We start from the raw sequence: 23,129 nt of genomic DNA, 5'->3' as shown, positions 1-23,129 counted from the left end.
TCTGTTAATAGACATTGATGAGAAGGATGGTGCTACATATCTGAAATTACTTTTGCGTCATAATCTAATTGTGATAATACTGGGCAATATTCACTTCCAGGAGCACAATAGCACATAACCAGTGGAAACACCATGATGCAAATCTGTGGACATGTGTTCCAATTCAGCTTCTCAGTTTGAAACAAAGATAATTAAAATTTACACTCAGAACTAAAAAGAACCCAACCAACCTGTGGTAGTTGTGGACTCTGCCTACCAATCAATGTCCATTGACCATTTCTCACTCTGTATCCACTCACTACTTTACCTATAAGATATCAATATACATAAGAAGTGAGATATACTTAAAAAATTATGTTGCAGGGTCAACATTTTTCTGTTAGGTGTTTGATATTCCTATGTTACTCTTACCTAGTCTGTGTGTATGAACTCTGTAGGCAAAAAGGTGCATTGGAGACCTTTTGTAATGGCAGGCAATGTCTGCATCAACCACTGTAAAAATATGGCAGCAATAAACAATGTCAAACAGATCATTTATCAGAGAAAAGTTGAATTACTGTACTTCATTCAGTATGGTTTACAAAAAGCATATGTACAATGGACAACAGATAATTTAAAAAGATATATTATCTTATATTTCAACAGTGTCCATCTCAAGACATCTGCAAAGAAAAACTAATAAAATATAGTCCAGGTTACTTGAAAATTACTTAATCTGCTGACATATATATATAAAATCTTTCTGGCTGAAAGACAGAAGAACTTCTTCCAGTGTACACTACTACTATTTAACAAAATAAAGTAATATATTTACTTACAGACTCTGTTGGCGGTTGCTTAAAATAAACATAGCTATGGTAAATGATCTACTCAGAGGAAAATTAAAATAAACTGATATAATTCTAAACTGATAAAATTTACAATGAAGTCTCGATTATAAAGGCCCAGACCTAATTTAGATTTAGACAAGAGACTTTGTCACAGAAGTGCTGTACAATATTTACAGGGTAGTACTTGTGTTAGGTGCAGTATCAGTACCTAAGGAAGAGCCTACAGAAAAATCCTGATGCCTTTCTGAGAGATATTGCCACACTTCCTGTTTTAACAAATTTAATGCTCCACTTAAGAGCTGTCAATTTGACTGAACATGAGAAGGAAGTTATCAGCAACTATAGAACTGTGTTTGCCCTTTTCCCTCACGCTTCCAGTTGAAAAATTAAATTCCTACACTGATCAAATATTCTTGGGGATAGTCGAGGATTAATTTGGTGCGTTTTCATATTGGAGAGCAAATATTTCAGTTCAAATTTTAGTTCAAATATTTAGTTCAATATTTCAGTTCAAATTTTTCAAATTTTAAAATGTTTTGGGTTGCTGAATTCACTAAACAGTTGTAGTCAGCTGAGCATTTGACCACCTCATCATATTTAGGCAGTTAACTGTGAATGGGACAAATGATGCTCTTGGTTATGTGCTTAAAAATTTGGTACAGCTGAGTACAGTCAGTGTCCAACTTCCTTAAAACAGTACATCCCATGCTAGCTGAAGAAAGGATTTGGGGAGTTTCCAAGCTGAGTTTTAGATAAAATTCAGGATTCTGAATAGAAACAGTTTGGAAACTTTTTATTACAGTTTTTTTATTTTTTCAGCATTTTGACCTTTTAACCAACTAGGACCTTACTGCCAACATAGGAATAAAATTCTTAAATAGCAGCTCTTTACTGGTAGAAATTAATTTTTTAAAACTGAATTCTTAGTAGAATCACAAAAGTCATGAATGACATATGAAGAGAGTCCAAAGCAGTTTATGGCTTTTCAGAGGGGAGAGAAGGAATTAGAAAAGAGGTAGGGCATTTTTTATAAAATAGAAGATGAAAATAAATTAAAGGAATATTCATTCTTATTTGTACACATTGTGTTCATACAGCATTGATTGCCTTTACTGATGTAGTCATAGGAAACAGGATACGATCTTAAACATAACTATTTTTTTCCTCATTTGTTCAATCAGTCAAATAAATATTTTGTCCATCTACATATCAGCAAGCCTCTGTCAAATTTTCTTCCACAATAAACAAGAATAATAGATCAGATGCTGAAATCATATAATCACTTTGTAAAATGATAACTCACCTTTCTTGCCTGGTGGTATGACTGTGTTCACAGACATCATAAGATACATTCCCGCAATCAAGGGCTGCCTGCAATGGAAAATCCAAGTTCTGGTAAACAAATCCTCTGTAAAACACAACTTCAAGTGATTTGATATGCAATACCATTTGATACCACTAATTTCTAAACACTGGATTACATCTGAAGCAGGTCTCCTAAAAACAAAGCTGTTTCACAGCAGTTCCCCTCTCCCTCTCTTTTTTGTTACCATTTCTAAAGCATTTTCTGCAAAGTATGTGAAATAGGACAAAACTATCATCTGCATAATTGCTGTTCTCATCCCAGATTTCTAAACATGAACCTCTTAAATTGTATTAACCCAGTATTAATTTCAGCTGTGTCAAGTTTCTTAGCAGAAATGAAATTTTTTGCCAGTTGTGATGACACAACTTTGTAATTCTTAATATTGTGAAGTATGTATTATTTTTATTTCAAATGCTTTCAATGGAATCCACAATTTCTATTCCAATAAAAAATAGGTAAGCACTTTTAAAAATACTCACTTTTGATGTGTCAGATGCAAAGTTACACCAGAGCAGTCCTTGTGTTTATCTGTACAAATTGTGAAAGTTTTATCATTAGCAACTGAATCCCTGCAAATTACTACATATTAACAAGATTTCTCTGCTGTGTAAAAAATAACAGAAAACAGAACAAGTTTTAATCTTAGTTTGTGCAGTAAAATTGTTATACTGTGGGAATACTACTGAAATTCGCACTAACCTGATCATCTCAGTACTGCATTTGTAGAAATCCTAATACAAAGAAAAACTTCAGTGGATGAAAACTACAGTACTAGAAAATTTAGATCTTTATGAACTAGCATCTGGGAAATGAAACAGTATCATGTTTACAATAGTAGAAAAAGTAGTTTTGTTTCAAACAAATTTATATTTTGATCAAAGTTATAAAAATGAAAGTTTTGTGAAAAGCAGTAATTTCAGACATTAATAATGCAGCTGCCAGAAATCCTTGTAATGAAAGTCAGCAGGCGAACTGGATATTCAAATACAGACAGCAATTCTACTTAAAACTGGATACCCTAGAATGTGAGTAGAAATAGCTAATTCATTTGTCAGTGTACTGTATCATCATTAGCTGATATGTTTGACATTTTAATTTAAAGATCCAGTCATCTTGACAGTTACTAAATTATAGTTGGGCATCTGGGAGTTCAATCTTTGCTCTTTTTTAAAGCAAGTTTCTTTTTCTTATATTTATACAATAATAGCTGTAGTTAGAAGATGGATCTAACTCCAAAGTAAGTAAACAGAACATTCTGAAAAAATATTATCCAACAGTATATGTTTCAGGTAAGAAAGAGATCAGAGTATCTATGGTAACAAGTGATAAGTTCTGAGAGTTTTTCCTCCCATAAATAGCCAGATTCCAAACTGAAAAAGTAGTGCATTTGAACAGAAAAAAGGATAATGGGCAAAGTGGTACAATGCATGGAAACTTGACAGATTAAAAACAGTCAGTTCAGTTTTTCACACATTAGCTATTTCAGTCACCCCATGTGTCACTATTAAGGGATAATACTCAGTTTGCTTTTTCCCACCACTGATAGTAGAATTTACAAGAATTTGTTTTCACTATGTACACAAAATAGATCTGTAAATTAATGTATGTGTTATTCAATTGAAATAGCTCCTAACACAATTTCACTGCATTCTCATAATGCTCATAGCATCTACAAATTCTTAGTTACTCCAGCTCTGCGCATCCCAATAAACACTTTTGGATATAAAAATCTGAATCACTATAGCACAGTTGCACCTTTACAGATAGCAACAAAAAAGCTAAGTCTTCATTTTATACAGAAAAGAAAAATAAGAACAGTAGCTCTTTCATCATAATTACTTACAAGAATCAAGACTACCAAATCAAGAACCCAAAAGTGCCAAAAAGACTAAGCTATTATGACAAAAGAAGGGGAATGGTAAGAGAGCATTCAAGAGAAAGAGAAACTAAACTCCTTCTCAATGGTTTTAGAAAAAGTTCAATATATGTATATACTGTTAATCCTCTTCCCTGTATGGCAGCTTCACTTATAATCCCAATACCTCAGTGTTTGCTACAAAGGTCTTTGTAAAGTCTCTTCTGCCCCACTCTCCTAATTCTAAACTATTTTTTTGTTATTTATGTAACACAGGTGATGCTCCAGAGCTCAGTTTTTATAAGTCTGTTAGAACTCTGCACTACCTGAATTTCAATGGAAATTGGAAAATGCTTTGCTTCCTCTCACAACATTATTACTTAAAGTAATAACATTTAAAATTTTAAAATGCAATCAATCATTTTGAATCTCTCAGTTTTGGAATTTTAGTTGAAAACATCACCATTCTATCTTGAAAATAGCTGCAAAATTATCCCCAAACCATCAAACTAATTTCATATTTGAAACATTTAGCCCTTACTAGGTCATAGTCATAAAAGTAGCATCATAGAAGGAGGGGGGAAAAAAACTTCAAATATTATTTCTGTTTGGCAATATTAAAGTATTTTGACAATTTGAATTTTCAGAGCATTTTAAAAATGCTGATGGCATTTTCATCTAAAGAGAGCAATTTCAAAATGAACTGAAGATAGTTGTAAAGTTGCTACTAATTATTACAATTGCTACTATATAAGGCAATCATCTAAATCAGTATCAAGAGAAGCACAAATTAACTTCTGGCACAAGTATCCAATCTGCAGTCCTGTGTTAAGAATAAAATAATGTATGGATACATTAGTCTAAACCTTTCAGTAATTCCTACAGTGCTTTACAATTCTGTTTGTAGTTATGTTTAGCCATAACCAAACTAAATGTTTTTCTAACAACTACAGAGGGATGTTGGAACTGATGCTTCCCTGCTTCTTCCTCCTTCAGTTCACCTCTTTGAAACACTCAAAGCTCTGAACACTTTACCAAAGAATGCTGAATACCTGAATACCAAAGTTACGCTCTACCTTTTGTGCTTTGTGCAAGTATAACACAATCATATTAAATATTCCCTGCCTTTATTTACCCATATCAAACAAAGCCAATGGTGCATGTTACACTGGCTTCAGATTTTAAGGATATAATTTTTAAAAATTGTGCATGACAACATTGCAACAATCATTCCAAGTTTAACTGCCAATAAATGTTTAAATGTTTTCTAAGAGAAATATCTCAAATACTAGAAATACTCAACAGTTTTTCAAATTAAAAAATCAGACCTGATGTGAAGGCAAATCCTAAAGAGAAACACTCTCCTTCTGTAGGCTGATTTTGCTAAGACTTCTCAAGCAAGCCTGACAGGCTTTCTGCTGATCTGTCTATCCAGATCTACAGTCCTGAACTCTTCAATTACATGCATGATAATCTGCCACAGACATTGAGACTTCTAGGACTTCCTAGATACTTAAAATTTTATGGGTTTTTTACTTATAAAAACAAACACTCTTCAAAACCTACTTTCTTTGCACTCTGAGTATGGGGATTATAGATTACTGAGCACTCTGCTCAAACTATTTATTCAGCTTTTTCACTGCTCTGTTTCTAGTATTTCATAGGAACAGTATAGCACTCATTCATGGTGACTAGAATACGTACAAGCTTCCACTGCAACAGAGTGGCATTTTTTATGAAGCTCCAAACCCATTGTTATTTCAAAGTCAACCCTTGATTTGTACCAGAATCTCCACATACTGCCTCAGAATTGGCTTTGATTCATTAAAGGTAAGAAGTAACCTCAAAAGTGAGCACAGCCCCCGAGGAAGAAAATTCCAAAGCTAATGCCCACAGGGAAGTAATTTTGTACAAGTTATATTTATTGAGCAAACACATGCAGCACAAGAAATTAACTTGAGATCCTAGTAAAGAAAGAGATAAATAATACTGCATATAATATTGGTATCTAATATGTGATACATAAAACTACCTTAATTTGTTTTTTTAATATAAGTCAAGGTGCTTGTACTTGCCGATCTGTTCACTTATCCAGTAAAATTTATTTTTAAGTCTAATATGAAAACTGGAATTAAACTCCCCAGTGACATTTTCACAACTTACTTTCCAGACAGAAAGGAGACAATTGTTGATCCTGGTTCAATATAAATTTTTTAACAGGTGAAGACCTCATAAAGGTCACAGATGACTGATTTGCTAAAAGAATATAAAAATATATCATAGCCATGAATCTCTGTGAATATGAAAAGCTAATTTTATTCAAGACACTGGCATATTCAAGAGAGTGTCAAAGAGAAGCACACCAGATCTAATGTTCAGAATAATATTCAGAGTATGTTCAAATGACAATATACAACTCACATTCTTATGAGGAAACAGATATTTTTAAGACATCTACTAGCTTGGTGGCCAAAACTAATTACTCTCCCCAACCAAAAAAAAACAATCCTAAGAAAACACTAAGAACCCTACACTCCACTGAGAAATTATATGTTATTATATGTGATGTGGGTAACATAATTCTTGCAGAGAGTGATAGTAGGGAGAAATAATCTACTCTCAGTGAAAAGGTGGGGGTTAAGAGAAGAAGCTGAGAATGCAAGACTGCATTGTTCATTGTGCAAGAAAAGAGAGAGAACAAGAAAGGGAATGAAAAAAGCCAAAGCTGAACACAGATGAAAGACCTCCTCATAAATTTGCTCCAAGCATATTGACAAAAAATTATAAATTGCTTCAAACAACGCAACGGATACAAAACACATACAAAATGCTCAACACATACAAAATGACAGAATGTGAAAACCTTCCATTTCAGAATAGCTAAAAGACCTTATCATTGATAACTTCTAAACACTTTGATTCTTGGGGATAACAATTATATTCTTCTATGTGCTGGAAAGGACTAAGATAATAATATGGCAGATCAGAAACAACATTAGTCTTTGTTATACAAAGGGAAGGAAAAAGAAAAAAAATTCTAGGCATTAGAAAAATACAGTATTTTTAAAAATTCAGATTCAAAGGTGCTTACATAGAATAATAAAATAAGACCAGGATTACAACTGCACTGCATATCCCTACAGCCCCAGTTCAAAGCTGACTGGGCCCCTTTACAGACCTAAAGATGGCTAGATTTACTTTTAATTTGAATCTGAACTTGAAACACTTATGACTATATAAAAAGGCAGACAAATTTCTGACGATTTTTTACTTGTTTACTTGTATCCACTATCTAGGCATAATTCCCCAATAATTTTTGCTTTTACAATGTAAAAAGTAAAGAAAATGAAATAGAGAAATCAATATTTTTCTAAGATGTCTGTTCACATATTTTTTTGTAGAATGTATTTTTGGTTTTCCAGACTAAGTTTTAATCTGTTTACTTTAGACAAGGTACAGTAAGTTTTATTTTATTATCTGAGAATAAAGTGCATATGTAAATATTAATTCTTAGCTCAGGATTATAGGTAAGAAGGGATGGAAAGCAGAATAATTCTGGTCTAATAAAATGTCCTAAACCTTCATAGTAGTGTTCAAAGATATTCAATGCAGAATTTTTAACAAGTTTCACAAGTGTTTTTAAATTTCAGGAATAACCTAAAGGGATTTTTCTTGTCTGTTGATAACCACAGGCATAAGAACAGAGTAAAATCATACGGATACAGTCACTGAAGATTGTATGTAAGTACACGTAGTTGTTGCAATTCAGAAAAGACGATAAATGATGAAAAACGCTCAGTTAACTTGTTATGCTTTCAGGAGTACATCAAGGATTCCAAAGCATTGTTCAGAGTTTACTAGTCTGACTTGCAAGTAATTACAAATATTTGTAATATTATTATATATATAAAATATAAATTATATTTTATATAAAATACATAAATATATTATATTTATATAATACATTATTTATATAAAATATAACTACTACTTTATGTAGTAGTTATTTATGTATTAGCACTCAATTTTAATCCCATAAGTTTTGGAGGGAAAAAATGCTGTATGTAAAATCACCTACTCTCATATTCAACTCTTCTAAAAAGAATATTTTTCATTTCATTTAATTAACCAGATATTAAATTAATTCTGTCCAGCAAAGGGCCACGAAGATTATGAAGGAATTGGAGCATCTCTCCTGTGAGGAAAGGCTGAGAGAGCCTGTTCAGAGAGAGCTGGACCTGGAGGTAGGGTGCAAAGAAGAGGGAGCTAGGCTCTTCGGAGTGCTCAGCCACAGGACCAGAGGTGATGGGCACACACTGAAACACAGGAGGCTTCCACTGAACGTAAGGAAACTTTTTCACTGTGTGAGTGACTAAGCACTGGCAGAGGTTGCCCTGGGGTGTGCTTCTACCCCTGAATATACCTGAACATGGGTCTGGACAACAGGCTGTAGGTGGCCCTGCTTGAGCAGGGAGGGCGTGGGCCAGATGACTTCCAAAGGTTTGTTTCAATCTCAACCATTATGTGATTCTGTGAGGTACTCGATGACAAGAATAACAATATTGCTATGCTTGAAATGAGCATTTCATCATAAAAAAAATCAAAAACCAAGCCAAACAAACAAACAAAAAAGACACTGTCTCCATGAGTTACCTTTTTTTCCAAACACAAATACTATGACTAATTGGCCAGTGAATATTATCTGTTCACAATCTGCTCAAGTATGATGGCAGGTTAAGTGTGTTCACACCTATTTGTTTCAACTTCATTAAACAAAACACTGAATTATTTATGGAAACCCCCAATTTCTCCCTAAACATAAAATTATTAATCTGCTTATTGATCACTTTAAGTCATTTGCTTCACAGTTTTTGAAGAAAAAAATGGTGTTCACCTTTCAAATATTTATAGAGATAAATTAAGTTTATGAAGTCAAGTTAATACAGAAACTGTATTCCAAATACATCCACTGATCTTTGCAAATGGCACTAACAGAAAAATTCTTTTCTACAGGTAAATATTTTTCATGATGTAGCTGATACAACTTACAGAGCAAATTTCCAAAATGCATACCTCTAAATGCACTAACATCTCCATAGTGTACCTGGAGAACAAAGTATCTGCTACCCGTTTCTCCACCAACTCTGAATCCAACACCTAAGAGAAGGAAAATATATTGTTTTCAGAAAAAATAAAATGTAAGATGATTCACCATCACTGACAATATCAAAAAATACAAATCACTTCACTGGCTAAGAGTGAAGGGGTAGAAAATTTCAGACACCATTGAAGAAAACTTTGTCCTGAAACCCAGGAAAACCACTAGCACATCATCCCAAACAGACTAAGAAGCTAGGACCATAACTTAATTATGAATAAGTATCTGCTTTATGCAGAGAACTCTCTCAATCAAAGAACATTAATACAGATTTTTTAAAAATCCAAAATAAAAATGAAGTCTTACTATCCATGTAGGATTTAGTGGACCTTTCATTTCTCATATAACCTCTGCATGATACAAACTAATTAACACTAACTTACTAAGAAGAATTACTTATTAGAATGAATTACTTATTAGAATGAGAAGAGAAAAAGGTCTGCAGTAAGATACTTTTAGATTGAAATTAATATTATATGCAGAAAAAATCTTGAGGAAATTATGCACCTATGCTACTTGATAAGAGAAGCAAGCACAGGCACAAAATACAACAGAGAAGCTTGTAATAATTTGAAAGAATGAAATTGCAAATTATCACATCACCAAAAGGGATTTCTCTAAACCAATTCTACAATTAACATTCTTTAAAAGAAGCAGAAAAAACCAATTTCTTTGTATTTGGTCAGAGAATCCTACAGTAAAAGGCAAAGCCACCTTATAAATGGGACTGCAGCCTCTCTGTGAACACGAGGCATCTTTATGAATACTCCCTACAAACCTTTTATTTTTGCACAGCTTACCAACAATAAAATTATTGATAACTGGGGTTTATAATAATTCTCTAAGTACAAAACGTCTACAGAATCCTCCATGTAACATTTTTTTTTAAACTTGACATTCAGATAACCAAATCCAATAACATTCATGTTGGTAAGTGTGTAAATGGATTATTTAAAAAAGCATTTTCATGATACTGCCCCTGGCTATGAAAATGGGCAATAAAAGATGAAATAAAAAATATTTAGCATTCAAGGTATTTTCAGATCAAGGCTATACAGATGGTAGATATTTCTAAGACCCTTAGTGGTAATTACAAAGAAGCACTTCACCCTGTTTTCCAGACATACCACTCCAAGTAGCTTAAAATGTTTTGATTTAATTCAGCAGGGTTGTCTATTATACAAGAAAATGTGTATACAAGCATGTTGCTCAACTGCATCAAAGCATTAAAAATTAAAAACACATTAAATTCTCAACATATACTTTAAACACGAAAATGTTTCAATTTATTTGTGCTTTCCTAAACAAACAAAAATATTGTAATGTAGTTTGTGTGCTACTGAAAGATAAATAAATGGTAACCTTCTAGTAACATATAGTAGGAAATGCAAGATTAATGCTATATAAAAATAAACAGTATAATATGATACTTATCTCTGCCTTTTTTATCCCTATAGAAACATAATGGTATAGCAAACAGAATAACAAAACTCCACAAGTATATTAATTAGCATAATACATTTCATAGTTAATTATGTTAATTGTTATGACGTTTCTACAGTTTCTATCAATTAGACATAATAAAAATATTATAGGCTGTTCTCAGCTATCCCAGGTTTTTACTTCTATGTCCTCCTTTTTCCCTCCACCCCTGCACACAAGAACTCCATATTAAAGCCAATACCTTTGGGCAGCCTGGTGGGTGGAGCATTTCTTGCCCAAGCATACAAAATGTTAGATTTATCTTTGCATGTTCCTTCATCACAGTCCCTAAAAGTATGAGGAAAGAAAAGGGAATATAATTTTTACAGTTTTGAAATCAGAAAACAGCAGGTGAGTTACATGCAAAACCACTAATTTTACAATCTATGAAGATGGTTTTTTGAATGTATGCTGATTAAACACAGTTATTTTAATGCAGATTGATTTAATGGATATTGATATATGTTCCACCTTCTTTTATTTCCCTCCCTTTGCAGTAAGGCAGTGTTAGACAGTTCTGATGGGCCCTGTCAGCCTATTAATCAGTGATGGAAAAAATTAAGGAACATTTTATGGTAATGAACTGTATGAAAATTTCTAGCTTTATTAACTCAAATGATACAAAATGCCAATGGCTGCCACGTTTACACAGATGAATAGGACTCATGCACAAGCAGGAAAATATCCCCACAAAACATAAAATTGGTTATTTAGAATTAATTTTAAAATAATTGTCAAAAAAAGTGAGAGAAAGCTGTATGTGAGCTCATTGCTTTAAGTTAATTCTTATTCCATTGCCTGATTTCTTGTTTTTCAAAATAGGAAAATCGCCTACACATATATACGCATACACACACACAAAAGAAACAATCACCAAAAAAATGCAAAACGAAAACCCAAGGGAAAACAAAAAGAAAAAAGAAGGGTTTGCCAAGTTAACAGGCCACAAACAGGTCACAAATATTTACAGTAACAGAGAGTTTGAGTTGTCCCTAGCCTCTGCAGCTAGCACCTTGCAGGTGACACTGAGAGTGGAGAATGAAAGATTCCCAAAGACTGGTAAATTCTAGATACCTTAAATCTGTAAGAACTGGTAAACCTGAGGCAGACACACTACCAAGTCTAAATGGCCAGACGCAGTCGTACAGACAGCACAATGTACCTGGACCACATCCAAGAAGGCACTGACTGCTATATGTGAGTGTAGGCTGCATGATGATACACATGGATAATCAAACAAGGGACTCTATGGAGCTTTCTTAACACCCACCTAGAATACACTTCTCCCTCTTTATCCTGAATTAGGGAAAAGGTTTATTTACAGGGTGTATTTGTACCTTCTTCCAATGGCAAAGCATCCATGGCCCTGAGCACAAAGTGTAGGTGTGCAGCATACACAGGTATGACTTTTAGAAAGCTTCACCCTGAAACTATTCAGACTACATCAACAGACTCAAGCCAGATGTGACAAAGGTTGGCGTCTATGCCAGTGTTTCATTCTAAATCAAAATGGTACAGGCTGTTTATCACTGCCTGTAAAATGACACTTGGGAAAACATTTGCGTATGTAAGGCATGGTTTCAGTCACCTGAAATAGTGGGGAAAAAAGAGTGCCACACAGTGTGAGGAAGAGTATGAACACAAAAAAGATCAGGACATCTAGCAGATGCAGCTCGATCATGTTTCTGCTGAGAATAGCTAAGCCATATGTGCAAATGATGATGACACTTTCCAGGTATCTCTCAGAAATAACCAGCTCTTCTGGCATGTGTATCAAACCACCTCAGTAGGATATCACACATTTCTTTCATTCCAGTGAGCTTTATTGCAGCCAAGGTAATGTATTTAGTTCAACTTCAAAAGCTCTGCCATAATCATGATAGTATCAACACACCACTTCTTTTTTAGTACTTATACTTACAACATGTATTTCTAGACCTTCATAACTAACAGTTTGATCACCTTCCCCTTCAAACATGCCCATGTCCCAAAGTACAATCAAAACTTACTTCAAGGTAAGTAAAATGTTTTGATGGATGTAGCTGCAACTGAAAATTATGCAGCTTCCCACTGCTACTATACAAAAAACCCAAAAGACCTCATGGATCTAACCTAGTATTGAGCTGCACAATTTGGGAATGTGTTGAAGAGATTGTTTAGGAGGAATGCCAGAAGGAACTACAAGCACAGTCACAGCTTTACCACCACACTTTGGGCACAACTGTCTTTAATTTATACCACAGTATTTCTAAGAACACATTAATTAGGAAAGGCCCTGTGCAGGCTGCTTCAAACTTGCTTCCAAGAGGCTACCAGAATGGAGGGGGAAGACTGTAGGTGACAAAGATGAACTACAGACACTGGTCTTTCATTTTGTTTAAAAAATGGTCAACCATCTCATTTCACCATCAATGATAATCTTGAAACATTAAGTTTTCAGAAAAAAACAAACCTAGAGGAGATTGCAAAGAAGAGGCAATAAGATAAACAGATTGAAAAGCAGGGAGTTAGTAAAAAGTATAAATTTAACTAACAAAAAATCACTGAAAATCATAGCTTCTTTACATAAAAAAAATGAGATTCAAAACTGACTGAGTGACACAGAATACTTTAAAAATGGACTATAGCTGCATATTACACATTATTGTTCTAAAAACTGATTTTGACTCAAAATTTGGAATGGACTGGGAGAGGAGAGAGCTTACTGACTGCTTCCTGGATCTCTGTGTTTTTTGCAAACTCTCCTGGACTTCCTAAAGGTATTCTCCCCAGTCTTGGGTAAGCCCATGAGCTGTTTTTATTAATGACATGGGGGTTTTGACTGATTACCTAGACTGAAAGTAAAATTTTCACTATATCAGCAAGACCAGTATTTAGGTATCCCTTTAGCCCATTTGCATTGGTTATGGTAACAAGTAACTTCTTTTATTTATTTCTCTATTACACTGCACTCCTTGATACTAATCAATACTTTAAAAAAAGTATTTATATGCTAAAAAACTGATAATTGAGGTGATTGAGTAAGACAAATAATAATTTTCAGTTCTTGAATGTTGCAGAACATTCTGGGGCAGTGGCACTGGTAAGAAACTACACCTAAAAATACAATTCTTTCTACTGTCCCCCACTCTTCATCATGCAATGAAATAAATGTCCTTCACTGAACTAGTCATGACATCTTTTGCAACCTCTACTGAACTACTGATGTCAAAGGCATCTAAACCCATTCTTTCCTGCCAACAGAAACAACTGTCTGATAGAGGAATCACCAGGTGGCCATCTGTGACCTGCACGTATACATTTGTTTGCATAACTATTTAAAGTTGCCCTGCCTGATCTCAAAATAATGGCTTTATCTATGAATCAGCTCATTCACAAGATATTATTTCAGTGTTATGTTTGATGCAGTGCAAGACTTGTCTTGCCAGGAGACTCACAAGTTCTGAATAATTCAACATTTTCTTTTAAAACATTCAAGTGCATTCCTGATTATCTACAGGGAATCTGAACTTTTATCAATCAGTTCAGGCATGTTACTTCAATTTCAACACAGTTTGTCAGCTCAGGCAACACTTGTCATTGTGGCTGAACTGTTTTTAGATCAATTATGATCAAGGAATAAAAGCAGCTATGCCATTTTTTAAATGTACTGATCAACACCTGAGGCAATGAGCTCTGGAAAACATTTTTTTTTCCCCTGTGGAAAGGCCTATGGATTTCAAGAAGGGAGAACAACCTTTAGCATTTGATCAGATAAAGATTCTACCCCACTGCAGTGAATGTTGAAACCAGTGCAGGTTCCACACAACTTGACAGCCTTTCAGAAGGCCAGGGACATTTGCAAGAATAGTGTCAGATCACCAGAAAAGGCAGCAGGCCAGATGGGCATCACAGATTTTGGCTTAGCACTGCTAATGGCCAAAGGGCAGCTAATCCAAACAGAGTAATGTGGATGCTTCTCATTTCTCCTCACTTAAAACTGACCTGAATGAAATTTCACATCTCAGGGAAACTAATTTTGATCTTCTATTCTGATTGTTCCTAACAGCCTATTTTTCACATCATTATGGTAAAGAAAAACTTGACTTCAAAAACCATATATAACTAATATTGCCAGAACTTTGAAAAAGAAACTAAAAAAAAAAAAACAAAAAAAACCTGTGTGGCATGCCTAATTAAATTAAAGCTGGCTCTGTAAAAATGTTGAGCATTTAAAAAGTAAGGAGAGGATTCCTGCTAAACAAGTCTTACAGCGATCAGCTCAAACAACTGTTCCTTCCCTACTAGACAGAGGAGCAAGCCTTCAGGTAACTAAAGGAACAGCAAATAACCAAACAAAATAAACAACAATGAAGACCAGTAAGACAAAGTCACCAGAACTACTTTAACAAAATTAGGTTAGAAGTTCCTAGCACTCTTTAGTCTATTTTATGTAGAAAACACATAATCATCTTCCTAGCCTTGCAAATACCTGCAGGTAGAGCAAGATAAAAAGCTGAAAACTGCTGCAAAAACAGGGATGTGAAATGATGAGAGAGTGAACGAAGAGCTTTCATTTTGAGAATGCAAAGCAAACATAAAACCTCAGAAAATACACATAAAAAATAGCAAGATCTAATCAAAATCTGTATATGAAAAATTGAAAACAGCAGATTTAAACACAACACTAACATATTTGGTCTGGCTTAGAAAGTTGTTGATAACACATCAGTGTTTGGGAAAGATCTTAGTAGAGGCCACAGCCAAGCCAGCTGACACAAACTGACCAAAGAAATGTTCTAAACCGTATTACATCCACTCAACAATTAAAGGTAATAGAAAATTTATTCTTCCCATCCCTCTTCCTTCTTTCTTCAAAACTAAACAAAAAAGGGGGAGATGTGGTGGTGTGGTTTCTGTTATAAATTCAAAATGGTTTGTTCTGGTTGCCCCCATATATGTTGGTTTACCCCAGAGTTGTATCCTCCCAATGCCCTCTCCATCTCCCCAAAGACCAACCCTTTATTCTGGATCCTTCCCCGCCAGTCAGTGAAACCCTGCCCTCTTCCTTTGTCTGTCACAGTAGCCCCACCCTTATTCCTAGAACCTTCCATGTCTATCCTGTATGCCTTGAAACCCCATTGGTATGTTAAAACTATTCTCCTCCCCTGTTGCCCCCTATTGGCTGTCACAATGTATTCCCCACCCTGTGCTCCTCCCCAGGTGTCCTCCAATTGGTTGAAGTTTGTATCCTCCCCTTGTACCCTCCCCTATATGTAAGTTGTTGCAAGCCTGTATTCTGTGTCACTTGTCCCTAGCTCCTCTCAATAATTAAACCTCTTGGGAACCCACACAAGTGTTCCCTCTCGTTCCTACACCTCGGATTCTCGATTCAGATTGGAAACAGCAGAGCAGCCTTGCTGCTTCAGGGTACCAAGCAGAACTGCTCACACCGCTACCCAGACCGACCCTAGGGGTTGTATAAGGAGTGGCCACTCTTGGCACAGGCCAGGAGATATGGCTAGTGGGAGGTTATCTCCTAGTGGCCACTGTGTCACACACACACACGTTTGTTATTTATTTGGCTTTCAGAGCAACTGTTACTTGTGCTGAAGTCCTGTTTCCTAGGAAGTGGCTTAGTGATGAAAAGAAGAGAATAAAATATTTTTTTTTCCTCCACTTTTGAACAACATTCGCTTTTGCTTTATTAAACTGCCTTTGCTTGGACTCCTGAGTTTTTTTCCATCCTGAGGAGTGGAGGGATAGAGCAGCTTGGTGGGAATCTGGTGTTCAACAAGCTCAGTCCATCATAACTAAGTAAGTATCTTGTTTGTCAGGTCAATCAAGAACAAAAGCAACATTAGCTGCCACACCGCAAAGGCTGTCATTGTGAGTCTTCTGCTGGGAGAGTGAAAGAACAACCAGGGAGCTCAAACTACCTGAACTCTATAGACTCAAAACAGGGATTTCAGTTTGATTCAGTTTTGTAAAACTTTGGTTTTTGGCGTTGTACTCTTGTACAACCTCAGAACATCAGTTACTTGTGACTTAGACATTGTCTCATAACTTCAACACAAGCTCCTGATCAATCTGTAACAACATAATTCTTTCATGTACAAATTATTCCAAGGCTCTATTAAAACTACTTTCAGAAATACAAAAACAGCACAAGCTCCAAGTACGAACTCTACAGAGTTTTAAATAGAATACTCACCTATTTTTAAAAGGTCAGACTGGAAAACTTTTATGTTGGTGTATTGTTCACATTAAAGTATTCAAGTATATTCTATCATTTGAGATACAATAAAAAAGAACACAGAAAAGCTGTCTGCAGGGAAAAGAAATTTAAAGAAATTCTATGCTTTCAGTTTTACTTTTGTCTGAACTTCTTAAGCATCTGCTTTTCTTGCACAACTGTGCAAGATTTCATTTTCAATATTATAACTATTGGTTGCTAGGTAAATGGGCGATAAGGCTTTTGAGGAAAATGTGTTGTGTGTGTCTAAAATACTAATCAAATTACTTACCCAAAACAGGCATTCAGAATGTTTTGGGGTATTTTTCCTGAAATTATATTATACTATACTGTTAATTCTAAATTCCAGGTTTTGGTAAATACTTGAAAGATAAATTACGATTACACAACTCTATCGGAACACCTGTATTAAAATTGTTCTACAGTTCAGAATAATTCATATAACCTTTGTAGCATCAGCAAAAATACTTCATCTGTTCTCTCATGAAAACCTACAGAAACTTTGCAAAATTACTGGATAGATGATTAATTTCCACCCACCTTCTTCACGTTCTCTTCACATTGCCTCCACACACCTATTTTACTGGCATTGAGTGTTTTCCTCTGCTCTCAAAATGCCTAGGCATTTCCCTCTGCTTAGGCATTTTGAAGCACAAGTCAACTACCAAATCAAATAATAATATTCTTTAGTTTATCCTTTGCTCAGTTTCATTCTGCTACATGACTTCATACAGAGAAAAGCAACCAACTTTAGTTCAAAGATTAGATTTCTTGGTATTCAATGACACTCTCTTTATTACAGCTTCTGCCTCCTCCTTGAAGACAGTCAATTAGTCATGAAGAATATGGAGGAGTTAGTTTAAAAAAAAAAGCACTTTAAGTGTGGAAAGACTATATTTCTTCTTAATTTCAAATTTTCCTACTTTTCCAAGAGATTCTGACAATGGAAGAGGTTTAAGCAATTAACACTGAAAAAGAGTTGGTTAATAACAAAAGCAAGATGCAGTTCTTACCAGTAATTTTCAGTAGAGGAAGGTTCATTACATCCAAAGAGTAACATATGATGGACTGTGTCCATGCTGGCATGAGGCTTAAAGTCAACTGAAAAAAAATATGGCAAAACAAGTAAGCTATCTAATCTCACCATAAGTTATATAACCAAGATAGTCTTGTGCCATTTTTCCCCGTAATACTACAAATAAGGCAAGTACATCCCCACCATTTATTTGCCTTCTGCATTCCACTTACACACGTTCCTTAAATTTTCATTCAACAGCCTTCCTTCTCAGCTAAAACACTGTATATATCTCATTTTTTTTATTAAGAAATGGAAACTCTAAGTTCCTAATGAAAACCACTGTATTTCCCACAGAAGTTAAATATGATAATAAGTTAATATATCAGTGTATCCCAAACCACAAAATTTTTCATCACCAACCTAATTTCAATCTACCTTTGAAATCTAGACTTGTGACTTAATAATACTCTTCTAATTCTTTTCTGCTTCATAAAAAATACAAACAAGCAGTAAATTACAGTTAAGAGCAACTAAATCTTTTGCATTAGTAACATCTTCTTCCAGTATTCTACCTGGCTTGCTTTTTTCCTGCATCTTTCTTGGGACAACTGTTCCAAGAAGGGATTAAATCTCACTAATAAGTCAAATCCTTTGGAATGAAAACCAAGATTTGTTTAAAGTTAGCATCATCTCACTGCCCAAATATTTCTCATTATTAGAATATTAGATGTGAATGTTCACCTCTCAAATGTCTATTCTTTAAACTATGCCACAGATAAAACACTGGTTTTGTTTCTCAAGTACTTGTGATCCTGTTTAGCAAAGTAAAAATTTTATCAACATCATGGGAGTAATATTGACCATGAATGTATAATGTTGGCATTTCTAAAAGCAAACTACATTCTTTTATTACTACAGAAAAAATATGCCGTTGCAGGGAATGCAATGGTTTTTAACTTTGTACTACAGCAGAAATTCTGAAGACAAGTTACTGCTGCCTCTTCATGTACACAGACAGTGAGAAGCCTCCAAGTAACTGTCTTTTAGCTGTTAACAGGGAAGATGGTGAAGCTGCAAACCAGTGAAACAATATTCTGCTCCTGAGATTTATGGCATTACCTGCACTCAGAAATCAGTATTTTAACAAAGAAATGTGGCAGGGTTCCTGAAATGAATGATGATGTGGGTTATCGTCCCAGTTTCACACGGGAAAAAATATCAAATAGCTTCTAACTCAATTTCTGGAGCTGAGATCTGTCATAGAAAGTAAGGAAAACCAGCCAACAGTTAAAGCATGTAAGTCAAGTTTTAGCTTGAAGATAGGTGGTCAGACTGTAAGGAAGTGAGCATGCCACAGCTGAGGGCTTGGTTTGAGAAATAAGAAATTCCAGTAGAGTAAGAAGTACCATAGGTACCACAGGGTACCAGAGGTACCATAGGTAAGAGTACCTGTTGCATCCCGGGTTTGGGTTCAGATTAGGGGTTCTGATATACGTTAGTCAGCCGGTTCTGTGTACCCCTGTGTACCCCCATGTTCCCCCCGTGGTGGTCCGTTCCAGGTCACTTACCATTGGAACATCACCATGCCAGCCTTGTGGCCACCCCCCTGTTCACTCCTGAGAGTTCTGTGTCTGTTACCCAGTTCCTGCAACCCCGTTCATCCTGGAACCCTGTGTCCGCCCCTGTCGCGTCCCCATTCTACATCACTCCCTTGTTGTCTGTCCCCATTGGGTAAAGAGGGCTTCCGCCCGTATCTGCCCGCCCCCTATAAAACCCCACACGTTCCTTTGTTCGTTGCCATTTTGTCCATGCGGCGCTAGGGAGCAGCCGCTGTTCTCCATCACAGCTCCACGCGACAATAAACCCTCTCCAACCAACCGCAAGGACAAGGTGCGCCTCCTTCGCCTCTCTGCCTTGCCCCAGTGCCGGCCACAGAGCGCAGCCAGCCCCCGCTGGTGCGCTGAACACCACAGCGCACCCCGGTCCCGCCGAGAAGCAGTGCCTTTAGCCGGGCTCTCCAGAGCTGCCTGAGACCGGGGAAAACAACACAACGCTGCAAGTACCAATATGCCCTGAGTATCATGATTACTAAAATAACAGCAGCAGCTTTCATATACATACTAAATGGAAGACTGACATAATTTCTTGATCAAGTACTACTTAGAACTACAAACTTGAAGAGAAACAGGAATGAACAGACCATGACATCAGTTTAACCGTAACCCTATGTACTTAAGCTATGTATTAATCTTTACGAAGAATAATTCCATTAAACAAAGTTGATATATTTCTTGGCAATAGAAAAGTTTATACATCCCATAACAGAGCAACAAACCTACAGCTTCTCAGAGACCTTTATGGATGAGAAGTAATAAACCATCTAATTACTTCAATGCGTGTTGCTGAATGTAGAAGGCTCAATTTCATTTCTACAGAATAATTTGACAGGGACTTATCATGAGTCAGTAAGAAAAACACATTTATTGATGGTCACCCATGTAAATGAATATAAGCAAGTGAAGGTGACAGTCAAGTTTTTTGGCTGAGAGGTCTGCTGTCAGACTAACTTTTTCTGAGTGTCTGTAGAGCACCATTTAGCTCTCTCTATAATTTACTTATGAAAAACTAATTTTTACCAATGCCTGCACCATTAAAGATTCACCTGAGTTTCTGGTTTAGCTATTTATTCATAAACATTAATCAAACAGGATGCAGAAGAAGAAAGCGACAATGACATGTTTTAAAAATAAAACTGGAGTAATACTTTATTGGAAAATCTCACTCATTAATTTCAACACATTAATCTCACAGCCATTTCACTTCCCAGGAGTAAAGGGTATGTTCCTAACATAAACCTAAATATACACCAACCCATCTCACAAAAAATATTCTCCTTAATCAAATTGGTCGGTATTTACAGCCATTTGGGACAGAGAAACAACTGGTTCAAACAGAAATCTCAGCCTTGACAGTCCTTCACTAAAGAACCTAATAGAGAAAACAGCATCAGCAAAATTATAGAGATGCATGTCTGAAAAACATCCATAGGGCAAAACCTGCTCTAATTCTCCTTCCAGCTGGCAACATTTCATTAAGTAAGCGTGATCGATTCCTTCCTCTGATAGTGTCTGAGAAATGACTCTGAACAAGTTTGTGAATTCTGGTACAGCATCCCTCCAGTTTTGAAGTACAAAGTTATACCCACTGTCCCTATGCAAGCATGATTATTTACTGGTTTCCTTTAGGGAAATAGCAAAGTTGAAGTCTGAATTCAAAGTCCTTATATACAAATTTAATAAAAATACTGAAAAAAATGTTACAAAAAAAATTTCTGCTTAATAACAACGTAGTACTGCCCACATAAAAAAGAAGCTCTCTCTTCCAAGGCTCTTATATTTCACCAATACCCAACAAAAATATCTTGCTGCAGGTTCCATTATAGAGCCTCCTCTTCCAAAATGTCTTGGAGGAAGGAAGAAATAAGAGTAAAAATAGGAAGGCAAAGTTAAGAAAAGGAATGAATTAGCAAGTCTTGAGGAAACTGCAAAGACAACTGGTCATAAAAACGTCTCTTTAAACCATAAAAGAAAACAAAGCACAAGGCATTTACTTAGCAAATAAATTGAACTGAAGGCAGAACATGTGGCTTTACCATGAAAATGTTTCAGGAATCCAGTTTACTGTTTCATTTATATGTATTAACATATCCTCATGTTGAAGCTCTACAGAACACAGTCTTCTCAACATCACTAAACAGCAACCCAGTAACAGTTCATATGCTAGTTTTCTGTTGTTTTTCTCACAAAGCAAAACAGTATGTTTTAAGGAAAGTTAATTACACCATTTATTGGCAATTCAATGAATGCAGATCCAACTTTAACTACAAAAATATAGACTCTATCCTTTCAAAAAGATTAAACATTTTCTGTGTGCCAGCCAACCTTCTGTGGCACACAGAACGCAACACAAAATACATGTATGCAAGTTAATAGTTTTCTACTTAGATATTTTATAAGGTAGGTCATTATACATTCTTTCAACTCTCTACAGCTGGATATGATTGAGTCTACTCTTTCTAATGATCATGTAACTTCTGTGGATTATGAATACTCCAGTCTGAGCCTTTTCCATGAGGAACACTTCCCAGTGAAGCAAAATGGGATGGTCACATGCTTCACACTGATCATATGCCTATTCATTTTTACCATATGTGGAAGTGACAAAAGAGGGAAAACCCAAAATTTTTCTTCTAATTTTAAAGCATACAAAAAAAAAATCACATATATATATATATATATTCCAATATATATTTCTTTGTAAGGAATGCTATCATGGGAACACTTTATGGTCACACAACAATCTGGGCTTTTTACAGATTGCTCATCAAGTTCCTCTTGCTCTTCAAAGCTCTAAAGACAACTAGAATGGTTTCTCTGTCCAGAGACCTTATTCTGCTTTTTAATGATGGGTACTCAGGAACAGTGATCACCAGAAAGGTGACCAAATCCTGTACAAGTCAGGTGAAGAATATATAAATGTTTAGGTCTGCAGAAAAAAATAAAATGGGTTGCATTGCATGATTCGCAGTGAGACTTTGCATAACTTTAAAGCAAATTCTTTCAGTATTCTTTCTTGAAAGAAAAAGTACTTTTTCTTTCAAAAAGTAGGTCCTTTTAAGCATACACACCATCAAAAGAAGTTTATGTTCCTTTAACACAAGCAACAGAACCTAACAATGAATTAAACTATGGAATTTTTCAACTCAGTGACACACTAAATAAAAGCTGCTTAAGGAGGAAGTTAGTAATATTGCCTTTCTATGAATCAACAAAAGCAGAAGAGTCTATTGCATACACAGCACAGCAAGCATAATTTATTCAAGAGTGAACACTCACTCCCTTCCTCCTATGCTCATTTTTTTTCCTTCTGGGGCCATAATCACAATCAAAATGTGAGGTCAGATTCTCACCTCTTTACAAACAGATATATAGAGAAAACACTGAAAAAAATTTAATCATTTTTCTTAGCTACTGTAATAAAACATGAAAATCAAAATCTTCGGAGGGATTTCCACAAGAAAATCCACATGGAACAACAATCTCATAATACACTACATCAAAAACTACATGGGATTCCCAGCATACTTTTATTAAGCATAGGTATCCTAAAATGCAACAAAAGTGTA

At 35.4% G+C, this 23,129-nt stretch overlaps 1 protein-coding gene across 8 annotated transcripts in view; it reads right to left on the bottom strand.

Moving 5' to 3' along the window:
- The window catches only part of PAM (peptidylglycine alpha-amidating monooxygenase), a 119,768-nt gene that overhangs the window by 38,050 nt on the left and 58,589 nt on the right, over positions 1-23,129 (bottom strand). For all 8 annotated transcript variants that reach the window (XM_054003209.1, XM_054003213.1, XM_054003210.1 and 5 more), the window contains exons 5-11: positions 17,940-18,027; positions 10,894-10,979; positions 9,125-9,208; positions 2,676-2,724; positions 2,134-2,201; positions 412-492; positions 231-307 (exon numbers count right to left, since the gene is read on the bottom strand). In XM_054003209.1, coding sequence (XP_053859184.1) covers positions 231-307; positions 412-492; positions 2,134-2,201; positions 2,676-2,724; positions 9,125-9,208; positions 10,894-10,979; positions 17,940-18,027 — 533 coding nt within the window. The remainder of the gene's footprint in view (positions 1-230; positions 308-411; positions 493-2,133; positions 2,202-2,675; positions 2,725-9,124; positions 9,209-10,893; positions 10,980-17,939; positions 18,028-23,129) is intronic.

This window comes from Vidua macroura, chromosome Z (assembly GCF_024509145.1).
Source record: "Vidua macroura isolate BioBank_ID:100142 chromosome Z, ASM2450914v1, whole genome shotgun sequence".
Taxonomy (NCBI): Eukaryota; Metazoa; Chordata; class Aves; order Passeriformes; family Viduidae; genus Vidua; species Vidua macroura.
This window is presented reverse-complemented; position numbering and strand designations above follow the sequence as displayed.